General features: G+C 37.8%; 1 protein-coding gene across 1 annotated transcript in view; it reads left to right on the top strand.

The window, feature by feature from the left end:
* Positions 1-2,212: 2,212 nt before the first annotated feature.
* The window catches only part of LOC127638912 (USP6 N-terminal-like protein), an 88,193-nt gene continuing 65,587 nt past the window's right edge, over positions 2,213-24,818 (top strand). Inside the window, exons 1-2 of the mRNA XM_052120667.1 lie at positions 2,213-2,335; positions 15,108-15,193. Coding sequence (XP_051976627.1) covers positions 15,190-15,193 — 4 coding nt within the window. The 5' untranslated portion in view covers positions 2,213-2,335; positions 15,108-15,189. The remainder of the gene's footprint in view (positions 2,336-15,107; positions 15,194-24,818) is intronic.

Here is a 24,818-nt window from a genome sequence, read left to right as displayed (position 1 = left end):
ACAATGCACAACACATTGAACCTTGAGGCGAATGGGCTACAAAAGCAAAAGATGTCGGGTTCCATTAATGTCACCTGAGAACAGAAAGCTGAGGCTCAAAACGAACACAAATCAAGGGTTGATTTAGAGAGGACTGAATGTCAGATGTTAAATAGAGTTACAAGTACAAATGCAGCAGGTGACAGAATTGAATAATTCAAAGTAATGAGTATGAACAAGAGTTTTTTTAAAGGTGAGAATTATTTTTGCTACCTCTCTTCAACACAAATCTTTGCTTCCTCAGACTAAAAATCCTTGCTAATTTACACTATGTCTATATATTAAACCCGAAGAGATGGGAAGGGAAAATCTCACATGCTTTATAAATGTATTTACATTATGACTGAAATTATTAATTAAAGATTAAAAATTTCACGTGTGTTATTAGTATCACGAAGAACACTCCGGAAACAATAAATCCTGTAGATTGTTCTGTACTGTCCTCTAGTGGTCATACTGGTAGCTACACTTACATTCGCGGATATTCCCAAATAAACTGTGTGCTCACCTCGTTGAATATTTAGATTAAAATTTAGATTTAGAATATTTGAAAGTTTTAGATTACTTCAACAATCTCAATGAAAAGAGCCAGTCAATTCATCTCAACAGTATATGCGAACCAGCACTGGACCACTGCTACCACCACACATCGTTTTTGAAAGGATGCAAGTTAAAATAACCGTTTTCTATTTAAATAAGTATACAGGAAAGCAAACATTACAAACACAGTCATCAATAAACGGCTGACTCACTTCTGAAATGAGACGAGGCAACAACATGTGTTGACAACTACGGTAAGTACAGTGACAAATGATTCATGAAATCCACACTATATATTGATTGTGTGTCTGTTGTCTATATGAACCCTGTAAAAACACTGGCATTAGTGTATGATTACATAAGCAGAACATTTTCATTTTGTTGAAAATGATCACTGACAAATGAGTTGTTACATATTTAGGCCACAAGATGGAGCTGAGACTCTTGAAGTTTTGAACTACTGTGGAAGATGGTGTGAATTATTCATGAAAAGGTTTATTCAAACGTGTTTTTATGTACTTTGAAATGTGTTTTTATGTACTGTGGTAATACCGTGGAACTATTTGCAGTTCCTTAAAGTACCATGTAAATTTCATGGTTTATGAAAACGGCAATCATACAGAACCATGTTATTATTAAATGACAGGCCACTGAGCCTTGGTTCCGTTACAGTACATTTACTTAATGATATCAGTGTCTTTTTTTCCATCACAAAAACAGACTTTTTGAAGGAAATACAGTTGGAATATTCCTCACAGTGGCCAGATTAATATTGTTAAACAAGTTAACAAAAAGCACAGAGTCTAATCACTTTTTATTGTAATTACTTTATTTTGATAGTAGTAATACTAATACAATTGTTAATATCATGCAGTAATATTAATATTATTGTTGTTATTTCTATAATAGTAACAGTAGTAACAATAATAGTACCAAACTATATGTATGTATTTGTTATGTTTTTATTTAACTAACTATTTTAATTATTTACTATACTAAAAATAATAATTATTATGAGTAGGCTATTATTAAGAATAATATATTTGTATAATCATTATTTTAATTGTTTACTCTTAACTATTATAGTAATTAACCCTAATTAATTTATTATGATGATGATTATTATATAAGCTATTAATATTGTTATATTTATTTGATTTACTCTTAGCTATTTTTATTATTAACCCTATTGATATTATTATTGTTAATGATAATAATAATGCAAATAATAGTCCAATATGATGAATATTATGCAATACTATTGCTGTTATTAATAGTATTATGATTGTTATAACAATTGTCTATATAATAAAAAATAAGAAGAGCACCATACTCTGATTATTTATTTATACATGTTTTAATTTTTTTTATGATTTACTACTAAATATTTGAACAATCAACCCTAAAGATTTTATTATTATTTTTGTTGTTTCAATATATACATATATATAATTTTTTTCATGGTAACAAGTACAATTTTATATGTGTAATGTATAAATGTTGGCCAACAATATACAGAGAACAGAGAAAATCTGTCCCAGAGAATAGTCACACTTCCGCTCAGTACACGCCTGTAGTGATGCAGGTCAAAGCGGGCGGCGCATGAGCACCTGAGCTGCAGTGGTTTCCATAGTGAGCGAGCGCACACACTTCAGCGAGAACACCGCGGATTTCCTGCTGGTGGACAATTCGCTCATTCGGCTCTAATGTTCACGACAGGACCGGATGAAAGGATGTAATCGGCGCTTCAGAAAAGGTAAATGCGCACTTATTGATCAGCTGTGATCGGGAGATATTGATCAGGATAAAGTTGAGTGTGTCTGTGGTCCTCTTTGCTAAACTCGCGTGAACGGGGCAGCGTGAGCCCCCTCAGAGAGAAACGGGGCTGATAAAGAGATATGGACCCTCCGCAATAGGATGGTATGGTTAGTTTTATATGTCTATAAGCTCTTACAGAGGGAAGGGCTCTTTACTGTAAAGTCGTTTTAAATTGTACTAAATGAATCCAAGCGAATCAAACGCTCGGCCTCCAGCAGCAGGATTGGTGTTGACGTGCTGTTCATAAACTGTTATGATCCGTTCTGATTGGCTGAGACTCAAGGATGCCGAGAGCTGATTGGCCGAGCGTGGTGTCACTCACATGCTGTCCCGAACGCATCTAAATGCATTGACGTGGAGAGCGAGAATTTATTGATTTCATAGCACTTTATAAAGTTTATAATATTTTAAACTAATTTATTACAGTCTGTAATTACGAGCCGTTTTCAGATGTTTAATTATGTTATTTTTGGCTAGTAGTGCAGTGATACAATCACAGTGTATCATGAAATCAAGGCACTTTTATTTATTTTTTTACATTAACATGACAATGTAATGGCATACTTTAAAGTACCATGTAGTACTAAAGCATGACATATGAAAATGTGAGGCTAACCATCTATACCCTGGTAGTTATATCAATGAACCATGGCTGAACCATAAAGTGAACTACAGTACTTTGTTGTAAGGGTTATAATAACACTTTCAGACCCTTTATAAACCAACAAGACTGCTAAAAAGAAATAATACATTGTTTAAGGCCATTCATACCATATGGATAACTGATGTATCATGTAATCTATGTAGTGCAATCATAGCTTAAAACCACTTTTATGAATCACGCCCTGACTTTTACATGACTAATTGATCATAATGTTATTGTTATTGGTTGGGTGCGATGTACATACAGTTCCTCTAAAAGATTGTGGGGTGTGTGGGTGTTTTCATGCTCTCCTGTCTTATTTTGCTGACCTGTGTTTTTTCCGCATGCACATGCGTGCACCGCTGTGCACATCACTGTCCTGTTATCTAACAGAGCTCTCTTCAACATCACACAAATTAGACAGTCACAGCCTTCGGTGGGAAATTGTGGATAATAAGGAAAGTGGCCAAATTATGAAGATAAATCAGTAGCAATACTCAAGAGTTTGCAGATTTGGATTTGAGAACTTGTACAATGAATGTGTACTCATAAGTTGTTCAATGTGAATTGCCAAGGAGCAACGAATGTCAGATTCAATTACAATTTTGATTGATTTATTTAAAACAAGTTTATAAATTCGGTCTGTGTATGAATTTACAAAATGTTCACGATATATGTTAAAAATACATTAAAGCGCCCTGTCTGACAAGGATTTGATCTCTGGTCACTTAATGTACTGCCAGTAGGATTAACCACTGGACCAGCATCCCAGCCCTAAATGATCTGTCACTTTGTTGATTTTCAGGTTAATCAAGTCATTATTCATTATAAAGAAATAAAAGCAATTGAAAGTATTTTATTGACATATTTCAGCCTATGATGCTTTAATGTTGCAAAAAAAATTATTCCACTTGGGATGTACTGCTCTGACAAGTGTAATCGCCAGTTCCCATTCAAACCAATGTCCCACGTTAACATGGGAAACCATGTTACTAGGGATGTGCCAGATATGCGGTTTCGTCAGATATCATCTTGCGAGTTATTGAATACATCTTTAAAGTGTGCAACACCAGTGTGTCTTGAGCCGCTTTTCACCTGTTCTGTTTCTGATGAGCTCGCCGCACCACACGCAACAACAAACCCAGTGCGAGAGAATCATGAACAAATGACTCTTTTGAACCGGATCTTTTTCATGAATCACCTGAAAAGAACTGAGGGTTTGAACTCGGGAGCTCAGGTTAGCAGTTTGAATCAGATTCACTTTCTCAGTGAATCATCTGTCAGTGTGTTCACAACTTGGGAGCACAGACATTTCAAAATAGGACTCCCATGTGTATTTCAGGCTTCTTTGTAATTAGAAGTCCCACACCACTTTATGAGATCCAGCTTTTGACACTTAAGATAATTGAGGGACTCATACACTACTATTACACAAAGTGCAAACATTCTCAAGAAGGCTACACACTACTGTATGTATGGCTGAAACTAACGATTATTAGAACTGTTATTCGACTATTCGAGCGATTATTGCAACGATTAATCGTGAGCTCTTAACCGATTATTCGGCTTGATAGGTTTTATTAAACATGCTTACTAACAATAAAGAGGACAGAATCATCTTTTAAAAATACCTCTAAATCACATCCACTGAATTACAAGGAAAAAACAAATATTTTTTTTATTAAGTTTAATTTATTAAAGAAAATTTTTGCAGAAAAATACTGTTGTAATCAAGTTTTTGTCTTGTTTTCCATTTAAATGATTTAAAAATCCTTAAAACAAGATACATTTACTTGAGAATCAACTTATAAGATATTTAGACTTGGAGAATATATCTTAAATATAAGTGTATTTTGTATATAAATGTATTTTTTTCACATGTTCATAATTCTGCCAATGTAGTAAAGAAATAATGTACTCATATAATAAATTATACAATGATTATCATGTAAATGTATCTTGTCATAAGTTGGCTATTTTTAAAAATATTTTTAAATATTAAATATTATATTCAACATTTTCTTTTCTTCTGCAGTGTAGCTCCTAAAGTAAATTTACTTTGTTTTAATGGAGTTATAGATATATATATATATATTTTTTAGAAAACAAGCCTAAAAAGACTAATTTAAAGCGTATCTCTTTGCGTTGTATAATGGGCTAAGACTACACTCTTTCACTTTTGTGTTCACTTCGATCCATCTTTAACTCACAAAAAACAAACTCTCTCTTCTTAACAGAGCTGCATATTGTAGATTTTCTTCCCAATAAGATACACTCGTGACACATACAGTAAATTATGATTCAGTACGTCGCAATCCATCACGTTATAATCTAGCTGCAGCAAACACGCACAAGGTACGAGCATCCCCGCGACAGAGTTTGCCTCAGCCGGATGCAGTTTTAATCTCTCTCCTTTCACGCAACTCATAAAAGCGGTGCTGACCGCTCAGAGAAATGGCATTTTTGGAGTTTATCACCCACTTCCTTATTATATTGAACTTTAGTAAAGGATGCATTAAAGATATAACGCCAGGTTGTCGCATTTTTAGACACTCTGAAATGCTTTAAATGTTTTACTTTAGAGTTTTACCATAACTTTTCATGATGACAGTGCTTCTGTATTTACTTATTTTGTGATCTAAATAATCTGAAGCTGTTCATAAAGTTTAGAGTGCATCTGGACTGTGAGCTGTGTAATTCTTCCTCTTCTAAGTCAGGCGTGAACTGCAGCGCTGCTCTCATGCGTCATCATTACTATTCGATAATGTTGACTATTCGATAATGTCGACTAACTGTACCAGCCCTAACTATATGCATACTATACTTTATGTAACCTGATAAGATTCAGTTACTATTCAGTGAGCAAAAGAACCCGAAACCACTAGACCTTCACAACAGCAATCCTGAAGCCTTTATTTTACAGCAAACTGGTGTGAATGAAATAAGAGACAATAAAATATCTGCCACACACAGATGTTTGATGGATGACGTCTGTAGGAAATGTACAGGGGATCTGGGCAGCAGAAGAGAAACTGATGGGGAACTGAACTGGTTTAGCCCACAGATAAGGAAAGATAACTTCCCGTGTGCATGTGTATGTGGGAGGATGTGTATCATGGCAACAAACTAGAGCAAAGCTTTATAGCTGGCACAGTAGACAGTTCTCTAGTGGGCACTGGTTTAGGAAGCAGTTGTTACTTTTGTGAGACTCTTCCCTCAACTAAGCAACACACACACGTCTCGTTGTTTGATATTTGCATTACGTGCAAACAAAATCACTCTGGCTAACAAGGCTGGGTGATATTGCTGAAAAGTATCTCTTTCTAATCCTTCTGTTAATTATTGATTGGGATTGTAGTAGCACAAGAAACTGCGTCTGAATTTTCTTTCAATTTGCACTCTTGTAGTCTCTGTAAAGAAAGACTAAGGCAATATTTAAAAAAAATATATATAATTATTATATATATATATATACTGTATATACAGTACTGTGTAAAAAAAGTTTGTCACTTCTAAAAAATATTGCTTAATGAATAAACAGTTTTTATTTATCAATTAACATCATAAAAAGTTCAGTCAACATAAGAAAGAGCTAAATCAATATTTGGTGTGACAACCTTTGCCTTTAGTAAAGCACTGGTTCTCCTAGGTACACCTGGACACAGTTTTTCTTGGTTTTTGGGATGTTTCAAGCTTCTTGGAGAATTCGCCACAGTTCTTCCATCTATTTGGCTGTCTGAATTGTCTCTTCATGTAATCCCAGACTGACTCAAAGATGTTGAGATCCGGGCTCTGTGGGGGCCATGACATCTGTTGTAGGATTTCTTGTTCTTCTTCAATTCAGTTCTATTTGCAAAGGCACCAAATTTCACAATACATATCTATTAATGCAAAAAGTTAAATTTATCTAATGCTATTTATTTAATATTTTTAAGTATATGCAACAATGTCACGATACAAATCTATAAATAAAAACAACATTATTTACCTACATATATTTATCAAATATTTTATTTTAGATGTACTAATATCATTTTATATATATATATATATATATATATATATATACACACACAGTACTGTGCAAAAGTCTTAGGCACATAAGATGTTTCACAAAAGCATTTGTTTTAAGCTGGTTATTTATATTTTCAGCTTTAGTATGTCAATAGGAAATATACATTTTAAATATTTATTTTGCAAATAGAATAGATGAACAGGGAGCTCTGCAACATAGCATGGACCCCACAAAGCCCCCCACTGAACATCAAGTCAGTCTGGGATTACATGATAAGACAGCCTAAATATATAGAAGAACTGTGGCAAATCATCCAAGACGCTCTGAACATCCTATCTGCCAATAACCAAGAAAAACTGTGTCCAGGTGCTGTTTTGAAGGCAAAGGTGTCCACACCAAATATTAATTTAGTTTTTTATGTTTACAGGACTTTGTATGATGTTAATTGATGAATGAAATGTATTTATGGCATTATTTTTGAAGACATCCTCACTATGCAACATTTTTACAAGTGCCTACATATTTGAACAATACTGTATTGTTAAAGGGTAACTAAACACCTGCTCAGAGTCTGACTCCACCCGGGGGGGGGGTGCACCTGAGACTCGTAGTGACGGATTAATTGACAGCTGCTGTCAGATTCTATGTTATTATTATTCCTCACACGGTCGCAAGATGACATGTACATGAATCTGGCGTGGTGCGCTGGAACCTGCTTACGTCAGCTGTCACCGCTTACGTCAAGAAGTACCGCAACAGCCAATAGGAAAATTCAACTGCAGTAGCCACCGTTCAACCTGAAGAGGGCAGCACTCAGATGTTTTTACACCATATATTGTAGAATTAAAACACTTTATACACAAATGTCAAAAAAATTACTTGAATCAATGACCAGTACTAATAAAGCCCCATTCTTACAGATCATTAACTAAAAAAAGTTGGTTTAGGGTTTAGTTACCCTTTAAACAGGTGCATCTCAAAAAATTAGAATATTGTGGAATAGTTTTTTGTAATTTAATTAAAAAGTGGAACTTTCTTATATTCTAGATTCATTACACATACAGTGAAATATTGTTTTATTTTAATCTTGATGATTACAGCTTACAGCTCATGGAAATCAAAAATCCAGTATCTCAAAATATTACAATAAAGAATTTATAATACAGAAATGTCGACCTTCTGAAAAGTATGTTCATTTATGCACTAAATATTGGTCGGGGCTTGGTCGTATGAATTCTTGGCGTGGCATGGAGGCAATCAGCCTGTGGCACTGCTGAGGTATTATGGAAGTGCAGTTTGCTTTGATAGCAGCCTTCAGCTCGTCTGTATTGTTTGGTCTGGTGTCTCTCATTTTCCTCTTGACAATACCCCAAAGATTCTCTATGGGGTTCAGGTCATGTGTGTTGGCTGGCCAATCAAGCACAGTAATACTATTGTCAGCAAACCAGTTACTAGTAGTTTTGGCACGTTGGGCAGGTACCAATATCTGCTGGTACCAATATCTCCATAAAGCTTGTCAGCAGATGGAAGCATGAAGTGCTCTAAAATCTCCTGCATTGACTCTCCACTTGATAAAACACATTGGACCAACACCAGCAGATGACATGACACCCCAAATCATCACTGACTGTGGAAACTTCACACTGAACTTCAAGCAACTACAATTCTGTGCCTCTTCACTCTTCCTCCAGACTCTGGGACCACTCAGTGTCTGTAAATACAAATAATGATTTACCGATTTATTTACATTTATGCATTTGGCAGACGCTTTTATCCAAAGTGTCTTACAGTGCATTTATTTCAGGGACAATCCCCCCAGAGCAACCTGGAGTTAAGTGCCTTGCTCAAGGACACATTGTAGCGGCTGTGGGGATCCAACCAGCGACCTTCTGATTAACAGATATGTGCTTTGGCCCACTACGCCACCACCACTCCACCATTCCATAATTTAATATTAATTCAACAATTTTCAGTTATAACTAACAGCAGTAATTACCTATATAATTATTTTATAATGAAAAATTCCTTGCAGAGACTTTTTCAGACTAATGGTTTTTTTTTTAGACTAACTCAAAAAAGTGTTGGAGCAGTGTTTATGATCTTGGAAACACATAGTTTAAAAGAACGGATTTGCAGAAGTGAAAGAAACTTCTACAACAATATTGTCATTTTTGCTTCTGAAATTCTAATCAGAGACACGTTTGTTTTGGCACTCTCTCACTCCCGAATCATGACGCAAGCAGTGGGCACGAAACTAGTCTACTGGCATGATTTTATAATGCTGGGTATCGATACAGATTTCCCAATTTGTTTTGATTCTGATTCACAAGCTTCTCGATTTCTTTTCGATTTCAGTTATAGTGTACATTTTGCCTAAATATCATAATCAGAATAAGAATGAGCTTTATTGTTAAGTATGCTGATGCATACAAGGAATATGTCTTTGTGACAGAAGCTTCCAGTGCACAAACAATACAGCAACAAGACAGAGATAATAATAAAAAATAGAATAAAAATAAAACGTTAATAGTTAATGTAAGTATAAATAAAAAAAAAATATATACAGTATATAGGCCTAATGTATGTATACAAATCTATTATATACAGATGCAAGGGACTGTATGGCAGAAGAGGTAGGGTATTTTGGATAAATATAAACAGACTAAGCTGTGTATTGCACATAATTACTCTTTAACGGTTCATGAGGTGGATGGTCTGAGGGAAAAAACTGTTCCTGTGCCTGATGGTTTTGGTGCTCAGTGCTCTGTAGTGCCGTCCAGAAGGCAACTGTTCAAAAAGGTAGTGGGCTGGTTGAATGGTGTCCAGAGTAATTTTTATAGACCTTTTCCTCACTCTGGAACTGTACAGTTCTTGAAGGGAGGGCAGGGGGCAACCAATAATCCTCTCATCAGTCCAAACTGTCCTTTGTTGTCTTCTGATGTCCAATTTCAGAGCTGAACCAAACCAGACAGTTATTGAAGTGCAGAGGACAGACTAAATGACTGCTGAGTAGAACTGTATCAGCAGCACGTCTGTGGCAGGTTGAACTTCCTCAGCTGGCGAAGGAAGTACAACCTCTGCTGGGTCTTTTTCACAATGGAGTCAGTGTGGGTCTCCCACTTCAGGTCCTGTGAGATGGTAGTGCCCAGGAACCTGAATGACTCCACTGCTATCACAGTGCTGTTGAGCAGAGTCATTGTTGGGGTGTTCCTCCTAAAGTCCACTATTATCTTCACTGTTTTGAGCGTGTTCAGCTCCAGGTTGTTCTGAATGCACCAGTGAGCCAGCCTTTCAACCCCCCTTCTGTATACAGAGTAATTGTCATCTTGGATGAGGCCGATGACAGTAGTGTCATCTTCAAACTTCAGGAGCTTGACAGAGGGGTCCTTGGTGGTGCAGTAATTAGTATACAGGGAGAAGAGTAGTAGGGAGAGCACACATTCCCGGGGGGCACCAGTGCTGATTGTACATGTGCTGGATGTGAATTTTCCTTGTTTCACTAGCTGATTCCTGGCCATCAGAAAGCTTGTGGTCCACTGACAGATAGACATGGGAACAGAGAGTTGGTGTAATTTACTCTGGAGGATAGCTGGGATGAAAAGGATTCTTGCATATGTCCTTGGTCTGTCCAGATGTTGCAGGATATGATGCAATCCCAGACTTGTTTGCTCCATAAGCAAATTGAGGGGGATCTAGAAAGTGTCCAGTGATGTCCTTCAGGTGGGCCAACACCAGTCTCTCAAATGACTTCATGACCACAGACGTCAGAGCGATGAGTCTGTAATCATTTAGTCCTGTGATTTTGGGTTTCTTTGAGACAGGAAAGATGGTCGAGCATTTGAAACAGCAGGGAACTTCACACTGCTCCAGTGATCTGTTGAAGATCTGTGTGAAGATGGGGGCCAGCTGGTCAGCACAGGAGTTTAGACAAGTGGGTGAAATACCATCTGGGCCCTGCACTTTCCTTGTCTTTTGTTTCCGGAAGGCACAGCACACCTCGTTTTCACAGATCTTAAGTGCAGTTTGAGTAGCAGTAGGGGGGAGGAGGGGGGTTACAAGAGATGTTGATGTTTGTGTGAAGTGAAGGTCAGATCAGGTGTGGGGTGTGAGACGGGGCCTTTCAAATCTACAATAACTTTATTTTTTCATTGATGTAAAAGCATGTTCCACCACCTCTCGTTTTCCCCGATAACGATGCGATCCGCTCTGAACAGCTGAAAGCCCGGCAGGTGTAATGCGCTGTCTGGGAATGGCTTTTCTCAGCCAGGTTTCTGTGAAGCACAAAGCAGCAGAGGTTGAAAAGTCTTGTTCGTACGGGTGAGGAGATGTAGTTTGTCTGTTTTGTTAGGAAGAGAGCAGAGATTCGCTAGATGAATCGAAAATTATGATCGCTGTTCAAAAGCCGCTCTGTCGTAGCTTGACCAGTGCGCCAGCTCACTACCCTCGCCTGCATCTCATAGCACGCTTAAACAACACAGCTGCGCCTCCTACTAAAATGTCCAGCAATACGTCAGAATTATCCAAAACCGGGAAAAGATTGTCTGGTATGTGCTGCAGAATGTTCAGCAGTTCGTTCCTGGTAAAAATGGAGAGCTCCACACCGAGGCTGCCATCCGCTGCGTCACCTTGAATATGATGATTGCTAATATCTGTTTCAATACAACAACAAAATACTAGCCAATCATTTGAGTAAACATTGTTTCAAGTTCTCAAGTAATTATTCAAGACAAGTACAACAATTAACAATTAACAACATACAATTAATTAAATTATTGGTCTTCATGGTATGATTCTAATGCATGATTTCTTTATTATCTTGGGATGCCCCAAGCATTTAAACACACAGTGATAAAGGTTTCCACATTCCTAAGCTCCAGCTCTGGCACTGATACCCACTGGCAGAGAGAGTTGGTTTGGTTTGAAACAAGGCGGTACACACACACACACACACAGATATTCAGATGTTAATGCAAGTGTGATGTGCACGGGAGATGCAGTTGTGCTGTAACCGTTAGTTTAACTTGACTCTCACATGGTTGTTCATCTTTGCAGCATGCTATTCAAAGCCCAGAGCTGAACATGTGAACATATGGCTGCAGTAATCCCAGCATTAAGATGAGCTTGTCAAGAGTTCTCACTCTTTCCCTGTTTGTCTCTTTCTTACCCACCTGCCTACTTTCTTGCTGTCTCTTTGACTTTTATGTGATCTGAAAGGAATAGGTGAACTATTCCTTGAACTAAATGTTTACTCATCCCACAAGCATGAGAAAGGGAGAGATCTCATTCCCATCTCTGTCAATCCTTATCATTTCCTGTTACCTCCACCCGGTCGGCATCCTCTTATTACAGTGATTAACTCTCTCTGACTGCCGTCTACCCTTTCTCACACACACACACACACACACACACACACACACACACACACACACACACACACACACACACACACACACACACACACACACACACACACACACACACACACACACACACACACACAATGAAAGTGATCATTACTGTTGTGAATGGTGACTGGGAGGCAAGGGTGGTGTGGAAGTAGAGTGGTTATTAGTCGTTCTAAATGAAGGCATGAGAGGGGTAAAATAAGAAAAGGCAGGAAGGGTGGATGTAGTGGTTAAACATCATTATGTTTGTGTGGGGGGCATTGTGGGGCTCTTAGCTTCCATGATGCATTTTGTAATAGACCTTTTTTTATCTGTTACATTATTTTAGTAATATAATGACTCAATGCATGTACATTTTAGGACAGTATGTAATAAAGGCGTAAGCAAAAGTTTAGGCACCCCTGACGATTGAGGAGCATAGTGAGGAAATGGAAGACCACAGGCACAGTTCTTGTTAAGGCCAGAAGTGGCAGGCTAAGTAAAATATCGGAGAGGCAAAGGCGAAGGATGGTGAGACCGGTCAAAAACAGCCCACAGACCACCACCAAAGACCTACAACATCATCATCATCTTGCTGCAGATGGTGTCACTGTGCATCGTTCAACAATTCAGCGCACTTTGCACAAGGAGAAGCTGTACGGAGTGTGATGCGGAAGAAGCCTTTTCTGCACACACGCCACAAACAGAGTCGCTTGAGGTATGCAAACGCACATTTGGACAAGCCAGCTTCATTTTGGAAGAAGGTGCTGTGGACTGATGAAACAATGATGGAGTTATTTGGTCATAACAAGGGGCATTATGCATGGCGGCAAAAGAACACAGCGTTCCAAGACAAACACTTGCTACCCACGGTAAAATTTGGTGGAGGTTCCATCATGCTGTGGGGCTGTGTGGCCAGTGCCGGTACTGGGAATCTTGTTAAAGTTGAGGGTTGCATGGATTCCACTCAATATCAGCAGATACGTGAGAATAATGTAGAGAAATCAGTCACAAAGTTGAAGTTATGCCGGGGCTGGATATTTCAACAAGACAACGACCCAAAACACTGCTCAAAATCTACTCTGGCATTTATGCAGAGGAACGCGTACAATGTTCTGGAATGGCCATCCCATTCCCCAGACCTGAATATCATTGAAAATGTGTGGGTTGATTTGAAGCAGGCTGTCCATGCTCGGCAACCATCGGTTTTGCAAGGAGGAATGGTCCAAAATACCATTACAGGCTATAGGAAGCATCTAGAAGCTGTCATTTCTGCTAAAGGAGGCTCAACTAAATATTGATGTGATATTTCTGTTGGGGTGCCCAAATTTATGCACCTGTCTAATTTCATTTTGATCCATATTGCACATTTTCTATTCATCCAATAAACCTCATTTCACTACTGAAATATGACTGTGTCCTTCAGTTATTTGATAGATCAAAATGAAATTGCTGATCCAAACACCCAATTATTTATAAATGAAAATCATGGAAATTGTCAGGGGTGCCTAAACTTTTGCATACACCTGTATTTAGGACAGTAAGACTGCAGAATAAAATGGTGGAGAATTCTGCTTGAAATGTTATGTTCGTGCTTAATCTAATTTAAACTGCATCTGGGTGAAACAGTGCCATTTTTTTTACATATGCTTTTAAGCGAGGCTTGAGTGCCTGAATACTTTTTGGGTCCAAAGTATATAATACGGGTGTGGTTGTCACTTGACATAGACTTCTTAATTGCAGTATAATCTTGACTGCACTCCAAATTGCAGGGGCTCACAACATAAACACTAAAAAACACACAATGCAAGTGAATGGTGACCGGAACTTTGAAGCTCCAAAAATCACACAAAGGCAGCACAAAAGACTTGTGTGGCTTAATCCACGTCTTCAGACGTGACATGATAGGTGTGGGTGAGAAACAGGTCAATATTTAAGTCCTGTTTTACTATAAATCTCCACATTTGACAAGCCTATGTGGTGATATGCACAAAGAATGTGAATCACCAAAACACAATAGAAAAAAATTTGGAAAGTGAAAGTGGAGATTTTTATTATAAAGGGTCTTAAAAATGTATCTGTTTCACTCCTACACCTATCATGTTGCTTCTGAAGACATGGATTAAGCCACTGGAATAATTTGGATTACTTTTATGCTGCCTTTTTGAGCTTTTTGGATCTTCAAATTTCTGTAAAGGTATAGTTCAACTTGCATCGTTGAACTATACCTTTAAGAGCTGTATCGCTATGTGTTACTGTTTCAGATGATCTCATGAAACTCTAGAAGTTTTTATGATGCAGTAATTATATACTGTAGTAAATTGACGCAACTAGGCTCATAAATGACACTCATATGGAAACTGAATCCCAGTTTAGTGACATGACTTTTTAATGGATTTCTACTTCAACATTCTGTTTACAATTCATGGATCACGTCTCTTTTGAGTGGTGGACTGTTATCTCTGCTCTTTGTCAGAGATAACACACTTCAGCTCATTTGGCTGACTGGAACACTGTAGTTTACTTTTGCAGCAGATTTTTCTGTTGCTTTCCTGAGGATCAGTTCATGTTTTTTATATATATATATATATATATATATATGAGCATGTACGGTGGCTTGTCTTTTGTGATGCTGTTCGTTTAGTATGTATCTGTTGATTGTGTCCAGGTCATGTGTGCCTTGAGGAGGATAGCTGTTGAGAAGTACCTCACTTGGAGTACACACCCCTGCCATCACCCAGCATCACAGTATGAGTGAGTACATACACTCTCTATTGATTGGTAGTAACCTATTTGTAAAGTAGTGTCACAGTAGTTTAGGTGTTTTCAGAATATATTTTATATAGTATAATATAGCATGCAATATAATGAGGTGATGTAACAATGTAGCTTACTACTCTCACAAACTTTATCTGTGCATTGTGTTTTACATACTACTTAAAAATGATTAGGCTGTATACAGTATACACTGCGCACTATGCAATAAGCAGTACACTAGTATTCAGTTCCGAACTGCAACACTTTGAAACGTGCCCGCATTATTTTCCGTATCTGCAAATCTGATTTAAAATCTGCTTGAGCTCAATAAAATCTAGTTAAAGAGCTGCCTGGATTCACATCAGATCAACTCGGATCCCTCAGTAAGTTCCTGTAGAATGAGGGTTTATGGGAGTCTGACGTGTAATCTCACAGATGGTGGGTTTTAGAACGGGAGTGTATTTAAGTGTGTGGTTGCTGTGGTGACTGTGGGCCAATTGGATTGGTCAGCTGATGTAGCGGGGAGGGTTGAGTTGAGAGATTTAACTGGATTACACTGTGCGGCCCCTGTGGTGTCCACACCAAACCAGTGAACAACAGTGATAGTGCAACATTTTCTCTAGCTCACTTGATTCTTATCAAAACGGTGAATGATAGTCATCTTATGGTCATTGAACTGTAGCTGCTTCTACTTCAACTGCATGTTACTGCAGGTCAAGTCTAGGGAGAAGACACTCGATTTTGTACATTTATGAATGCTTAAAAGCTTTGCAAAAGGAAAAAAAAAAATTAGACGAAGACACATGTCATATGAACTGGAAAAAGCTGATTTATTCTACAGAAGGCTGGTCCCCCTTCATGGTGGCTGCAGTGCTGAGATCACATGACCACCAGACTGTTGGCAGGGCGGGTGTCGCCCCGGCCTGAGTCGGGCGGTGGGAGTATGTGGGGATGAGTGCGTGGTCGTGTCACCTGCATATTTAAAGAACATAGTCTATTACCAGGCGAGAAGTCTTTCATTAAATACAGTACATATTCTTTGAGGATGTGATTTTATGCAGCAAGACTTTTCGGGAAACCTGTTTGGAAACAAACATTTTTGCTAATCTGTTTGGTGAGGCTAGTTTAATTCCTTTAATTTCAGGGCCTGTAGAGTTAAGTGTGAGCGCACTGTGAACTGATTCTCACTATTCATTCACTATTGCTGGTCACCAGCTTAAGTGTTTTTTGTTTGGTTGTGCTGGTGACCCTACTAGGCTTTTTATTTTGCTAGACCAGCTTCACATGAAAGACCACACTGGTCAGCCAACTTCACCAGCTGAGTTCTGCTGGGGAAAAGCATGGCTATGGTCCACCAGCTAGACCAGCACCAAACCAGCACTAACCAGCATTAACCAGCTTTGACCAGCATGGGAATTGCATGCTGGTTAAGCTGATTTTTTTAGCAGGGAAGGAAGCATGTTCTTGCATATTTGTTGAACTTCTGTTAAAGTTGTACTGCTGAGTGAAACCTTTATAAACTTGTTAATTTGACCCACAAATGGTGATGGGATTAACCTATCGCTCCTGTTTTAGGGCTGCCCCCGACCAAAGATTTTCCTAATCGACTTGTAGGCATTAATTTAAGCCATTAGTCGACTAGATGCACGTTTATTATTCTCAAATTAATATTACAAATAATTTTCCTGTAGACACACAGACACACGCTTGAAGAAACACACTTTATTATATTATTAAGAACAGATGACAGAAAGCCGTCTATGCGCATGAATGACACGCTGATATGGAGCCATGCAGTCTCGTGGAACATGCACATGTAAAAGGTTCTCACTCTTTCTTTGTTTCTGTCTTCTGAACGATATTTTTTGCAAGAACAGTATCGTCTATGAGTGCTGCAAATGTCCTCCGACATCTCAGATCAGGTGGAGGAGTTCATTATAACCACAATTCTGCAGCCTATACAAGCTGTGATTAAAACATAAAATCATACAAAAACACGTTCACCCCAAACCGTGATTATTATCATCATTATAATTAATATTTTTACATTTACAGTGGGTATGGAAAGTATTCAGACCCCCTTAAATTTTTCACTCTTTGTTATATTGCAGCCATTTGCTAAAATCATTTAAGTTCATTTTTTTTCCTCATTATTGTACACACAGCACCCCATATTGACAGAAAAACACAGAATTGTTGACATTTTTGCACATTTATTAAAAAAAGAAAAACTGAAATAGCACAGGGTCCTAAGTATTCAGACCCTTTGTTCAGTATTTAGTAGAAGCACACTTTTGATCTAATACAGCCATGAGTCTTTTTGGGAAAGATGCAACAAGTTTTTCACATCTGGATTTGGGTATCCTCTTCCATTCCTTCTTGCAGATCCTCTCCAGTTCTGTCAGGTTGGATGGTAAACGTTGGTGGACAGCCATTTTCAGGTCTCTCCAGAGATGCTCAATTGGGTTTAAGTCAGGGCTCTGGCTGGGCCATTCAAGAACAGTCACGGAGTTGTTGTGAAGCCACTCCTTTGTTATTTTAGCGGTGTGCTTAGGGTCATTGTCTTGTTGGAAGGTGAACCTCCGGCCCAGTCTGAGGTCCAGAGCACTCTGGAGAAGGTTTTCGTCCAGGATATCCCTGTACTTGGCCGCATTCATCTTTCCCTCGATTGCAACCAGTCGTCCTGTCCCTGCAGCTGAAAAACACCCCCACAGCATGATGCTGCCACCACCATGCTTCACTGTTGAGACTGTATTGGACAGGTGATGAGCAGTGCCTGGTTTTCTCCACACATACCGCTTAGAATGAAGGCCAAAAAGTTCTATCTTGGTCTCATCAGACCCGAGAATCTTATTTATCACCATCTTGGAGTCCTTCAGGTGTTTTTTAGCAAACTCCATGCGGGCTTTCATGTGTCTTGTACTGAGGAGAGGCTTCCGTCGGGCCACTCTGCCATAAAGCCCCGACTGGTGGATGGCTGCAGTGATGGTTGACTTACTACAACTTTCTCCCATCTCCCGACTGCATCTCTGGAGCTCAGCCACATTGATCTTTGGGTTCTTCTTCACCTCGCTCACCAAGGCTCTTCTCCCCCGATAGCTCAGTTTGGCCGGACGGCCAGCTCTAGGAAGGGTTCTGGTCGTCCCAAACGTCTTCCATTTAAGGATTATAGAGGCCACTGTGCTCTTATGAACCTAAAGGGCAGCAGAAATTTTTTTGTAACCTTGGCCAGATCTGTGCCTTGCCACAATTCTGTCTCTGAGCTCTTCAGGCAGTTCCTTTGACCTCATGATTCTCATTTGCTCTGACATGCACTGTGAGCTGTAAGGTCTTATATAGACAGGTGTGTGACTTTCCTAATCAAGTCCAATCAGTATAATCAAACACAGCTGGACTCAATTGAAGGTGTAGAACCATCTCAAGGATGATCAGAAGAAATGGACAGCACCTGAGTTAAATATATGAGTGTCACAGCAAAGGGTCTGAATACTTAGGACCATGTGATTTTTCAGTTTTTCTTTTTTAATAAATGTGCAAAAATGTCAACAATTCTGTGTTTTTCTGTCAATATGGGGTGCTGTGTGTACAATAATGAGGAAAAAAAAATGAACTTAAATGATTTTAGCAAATGGCTGCAATATAACAAAGAGTGAAAAATGTAAGGGGGTCTGAATACTTTCCGTACCCACTGTATAATAGTTTTTATGTCTTCATTTATGCAAGTAATTTTCTGCCTGCATGTTTAGACGTTAAATAAATAATTTAATTTTAAATGCAAAGTCATGAAAGCAAGAACATTCACCGATCCCTCAGCCCTGGTGTTGCCGATGTAATTGGATTTTGCAATATATATATATATATATATATATATATATATATATATATATATATATATATATATATATATATATATATATATTAGTGAAGGAGGGAACAAAACAAATTGATTCACACATGATGTATTTCCCGGACAATGAAAACATGATTTTACTTACAGTAATATTTTAATAGTAACCATGGTTAATTGTGTGGTAACTATGGTTGAACTAAATACCATGGTTAAAATATAGTTAATGTGGTGAAACCAAGGTTCATTTTTGTAAGGGTAAACAAAACAGAAGTCCAATAATTTCAGTTTAGGCTCACAAATGTTGTATGTGAAATTATTGGTATCAAAAAGAAAATAAGTAGTATCGCCCATCCATACCTTTCACGAATATATCGGTATCGGCGTATATTTACAGATTTGCGCAGATATGTAAACTTTTTTAATAACATATAATGCAGAAAACGATACTTGAATTGGTGTCATAACGTAGTTTGTCCAGCAGAGGATGCTCTGAATCTGTCTTGCAGTTAACACTGTTTATAGAGCTGAGCTGATGGTGATTCTGCAGACAGTGCAAAGTTAAGTGGTGCAGTGTTAAGCGGTGTCTTCACGGTAAGTTGCTAACTAGTTTTTGAAATACATATTGGAAAGTTAATAAACAATGACCCCATAATTTTCTCTTTTCAATATAACTAATATAATATTAACCCTGTCCCTGACAGCCATGTCACTCATATTTATCACATCTGTTTGCTATGTAGTTTGTCAGTGCAGTCAGAAACGTATCAGATTGAAAGGTAAGTATCAGAGCATCTTTTTGTAGCTCAGCAGACAACGGTGCGGTGGTGGATTTTGTCTGTTGAGTGCTGGTTTCACGCTATGTTGTTACCTAGTTGGTGAGACGCAATGTTGGAAAGTAAATAAAGTCCATCTTTTGACCTCTGTGACAACAAGCTTATAGCTAACTAGCTATCCACGTAGCTAATTTCTTTGCTTGTCAGTATGGCTGGGACAATTCATCGATGTAATCGATTACAGAAATACGTCGATTTGCATAACATGCCTCGGTGCGTTGCAATGGAATAATAAAAATGGCATCACCTGGTTTAAGCATGGAGTCCCCAACGAACATGCAGCTAAAAAAAACTTGCCCGTGGTGATCTAAAGTGTGGGAGTATTTTAGCCAGAGAACCAACAATGTGGTGCTGTGTAAGCTATGCAAACTGGAAATGGCTTATCACAGCAGTACAACCACCATGAACGAACACTTGAAGCGAAAGCATCCCGGATCACTTGTCAAGACGGCAGCACCGTAAGTCCTGTTTACTTTTTGTGAGGCCCCTTTACTGAATAAAAAGCAGTTGATTAAGAAGCTGGATTCAGCCTCGTATTCCCATCGTCTCATGAGCACGGAGGAAAAAGCACTTGTGTCTTATTCAGTTGAGCATCTCAGGGAACCACACCGCTGATGTCACAAGAGCAGCTCTCTTGAGCACGTGTAAAGATGAACCACTTGTCAACTCCTAAAACAGTAATCATAGTCATAATCGCAATTATTTCTTTGACAATTAATTGTCAGCCAAATTTCACAATCGTGACCCATAATTTTCATTATTAGGTTCCTACCTTGTGAATTGTTTTGTTACAAATGTTTCTTTTACTGAGAGTTGATTAAGAATGCACAAGTTTTAGTTATTCCTGTTAGAAAAACATTTAAGTGTTACTCAAATTGCACTAATTTTACTGTAAAATGATTTTATGTTGGACTGCTAAACTCGAGGCTGCACAATGTTTTGATATTCCTCCTGAAAGTGACTTGAATTTTACATTTTGTTTAATTTATTTTGTTGTTGGATTGCTAAATGTAGATTGCACTTTCCTTTTTCTCGAATTGAGGCTCAGGTGGTAGAGCAGGTCCGCTGGTAATCACATGGTTGGTGGTTCGATTCCCGGCCCACACGACTCCTCATGCCAAAGTGTCCTTGGGCAAGACACTGAACCCCAAGTTGCTCCCAATAATGTATGAATGTAAGTGTGAATGTGTATGTGAGTATGAATGGTGATTGGGACACAGTGTAAAGTGCTTTGGTAACCTCTAAGGTTAAAAAAAGAGCTATATAAGTGCAGACCATTTACCATCTTTCCAAAATAAAATGAATGTTGGACTGTAAAATGGAGATTACCTGTTAAGACAGGGCTATTTGTGTCGCAGAATAATGCCCTGCAGTGCACACTTTGTTTCTTGTATATTTGTTTGTGTTTAAGAGAAGATAATTTATTAAAATATTGAAATATTAATGAGACGAGTTTTTTATATTTATTTTGGGTTAATTAATTGTTATATTAATCAAGAAATAATAATACAAAATCTTTAGAAAAATCGGCAAATTAGTCGGTAGATTAAGCGACTAATCGAAAAAATAATCGTTAGATTAATCGCTAAAATAATAATCGTTAGGTGCAGCCCTACTTGTCAGCTGAGTGGAAGCTAATGTATAAACATGTATTTACCAAACTGTTTTGTTCAGGATTCGCAGTTTGGTACCCCCTTCAACCGAACAATTCTAGTCATTGCATTTACAAAATGTAATATTCAAACGTCAGAGCTGGAATATGGTGTAACACTGCTGCCGCTGTTTATCTCTTGACTCTGCAGGTGTAAATGTTTCTTGTTTTTCAACCTGCCCCTAATTGACTGGCAGTGTTAAAATAGTCAGCTGATGTTTATTTAGTTATTCATTTTATTTTTATTTATTCTTTATTTTAATGGTCAGCAATTAACTGATACTGAGTAATGATGTTTATTTTTGGTATTTTTCGTATTTTTTTTATTCTTTATTTTCTCAGTGTTCATTTCTAGAATTTGTTGACAATGTATAATAATAATGTCAAATGTTCTTTGATAAAAATATTTGATTAATTAAGCAGACTTCTGAGTTGCTTTGCACAGTTATATTGGTGCAAAATCGGTGCACAATCCCCCTCTAAAATCGATATCGGTCTCAAAAATCCCATATCGGTCGGTCTCTAGTAGCATTGTAATTCCTTAGCTAGTGTTTATGTCTTAGGAATGGTCTATAGATTCCAGATATACTTCATTTGGGAATGTGAGCATTGTCTCGTGACCTGAATGTATGGCGTAGTAACCACGAAAACAATTTACTTTGGTTTTCTGAAACAAGTACAATGTAATAACAAGGAGCAACTTAAAAAGCATTTACAGTTGAAAAGAGATGTCCGACTCGCAGTTCTTCACCTTTTTAAATCCAGGGTTTTGAACTTACTCAGTTCCGGACACATTATGTGATAGTTATGAATGCACACTCTCACCACAATTGTAGGTCATACGGGTTTTTCCTCACCTACTGTTTTTTTAAATACTATTACTGATGATTCAGACATACAAGACTACTCAATTGGCTTGCTATTTTTTGTATACAGTAGGGAAGTATGAATATTCGGATGCAGCTTCTGCCTTATAGCCTTGATCCCATCATTCAGTGTTCAGACATTGGTTAAGCCAGAAGTTATGTTATGCCAACTGCATGGCTTGATCATTTGCCTACTCAGAAACTAAAAGAGAAGTAAGCTAAGAAAATGTATCAGAATATAATATTTGTTAGTGTTACCTGTAATACTGTCAGAGCGAACACATTTTCCCCTTGTACTTTGTGACTCCACCCACATACCTGAGAAAACATTTCAAATTCCTGACAGCACCTTTCCATTACATCACCATTTCCCTCACTTTTTCCTGTACATTTGTGATTCGTTGGTAACATTACATCAAGTCTAGGAATAAATCGTTAAGGCCTATTTGAGTTTTATTTTAAGTCTGTGGCAAGTTTTACATCTCTCTCTCCCTACACCTCTCCACCTTCTTTTTGCACCTTCTCTTGTTCTCTCATCTTATGTTCAACTTGTCTTGATTCTTTGATCTTTAACATCAAGCAGGACAGAAATAGAGAAATCAGAAAAAGACAAAATGCAGATGGTAAAAGGCACCTGAAATATCCGGACAACCACACAGGAAATGTGTGTATGTTTGTGTGTTTGTCTATATTCTTGGCAACTCTTGAGGATGTGGTGTAGACAATATGACCAAAGGAAATAATACTACTGCCTGTTGATTAGATTCCCTATTTCATTTGATATTTTTTTTTTGTATTTATGTGTATAGTAGAACGTGAGTGTGATTTTTACTCTCCATTTAATGCATTCCGTAGTCAAATCCATTCCTGGTTTCCAATATACTGCTCCATAGATACATTTGTGGTGTCGTTAGAGATGTTGTTAGAGATGGGAACCATGAGGAATATAATGTTTCAGTTCCAATTCCTCTCAATGTTCCTTCCATTGACTCTTCTTTTTGTGCTTTTGAGGAAGACATATTTTTTTAAATCCTAACTTGTATGTTAGTAGAATAATTTCAGTAACTGATCCAACTGGTGTATAAGTGTTTTTTTGTGTGTTTTTTTATTATTCATTGTGTACATATTATCTGGTGGTCAAAATTTGGAATAATGTACAGATTTTGCTGTTTCTGAAGGAAATTGGTACTTTAATTCACCAAAATGCCATTCTGATCATGATTCTATTTAAAAAATGCTATCCAACAAACGTGAATCCAAAACATAGACTTGACTAGACTAACTACGTTACACAAAACAATACCTGACAAAGGACCATGGCAAACATGAGGGTTTAAATACACAGACATGGGTAACAAGTAAACAAGACAAGACAAAACTAATAATAAGACAATGAAACATGAACCAATGACATAACAGAACTGATAACAAGATAACAAGACTCATGAACACAAACCAATGAGAACAAAACACATGGAACAAGAGAGGATCATGCGAGGGAACAGATCACATGACATGGCAATGAAACAGGAATAAACTTTCAAAATAAAAGACATGAACACAAAACATGAGCAAAACACATAAATGTGACAACGTTGTCTTTGTTTTTGAGATGCCACAGTATGCTATAGACTGGCATGTCTTAAGGTCAATATCAGGTCAAAAATGGCAAAAAAATGTGATTGACTCGTCAGTCAATCATTGTTGCATTGATGCATGAAATTGCCAATTTAATACACTACAGTCTTCAAAGACAAAGGACAACTGTCTCTAACAAGGACAGAAAGAGATGTGGATGACCAGATGTACAACTAAACAAGAGGATAAGTACATCAGAGTCTCTAGTTTGAGAAATAGACGCCTCACATGTCCTCAGCTGACAGCTTCATTGAATTCTACCTGCTAAACACCAGTTTCATGTACAAAAGTAAAGAGAAGACTCAGGGGTGCAGACCTTATGGGAAGAATTGCAAAGAAAAAGCTATTATTGAAACAGAAAACAAAAATAAATGGTTATAGTGGGCAAAGAAACACAGACATTGGACAACAGATAATTGGAGTGTTACGGATCTTAACCCCATTGAGCTTTTGTGGGATCAGATAGACTGTAAGGTGTGTGAGAAGTGCCCGACAAGACAGACACATCTATGACAAGTGCTACAGGAAGTGTGGGGTGAAAAGTCACCTGAGTATCTGGAGAAACTGACAGCTGGAATGCCAAGAATCTGCAAAGCTGTCATTGCTGCATGTGGAGGATATTTTAAAGCATCGATAATTTAAAGCATTTTAACATAAGGCTGCAACATAACAAAATGTGAAAATAATGAAGGGGTCCTAATACTTTATGAATGCACCATATATATATATATATATATATATATATATATATATATATATATATATATATCACACCGATCAGCCA

This window comes from Xyrauchen texanus, chromosome 47 (genome assembly GCF_025860055.1).
Source record: "Xyrauchen texanus isolate HMW12.3.18 chromosome 47, RBS_HiC_50CHRs, whole genome shotgun sequence".
Taxonomy (NCBI): Eukaryota; Metazoa; Chordata; class Actinopteri; order Cypriniformes; family Catostomidae; genus Xyrauchen; species Xyrauchen texanus.
This window is presented reverse-complemented; position numbering and strand designations above follow the sequence as displayed.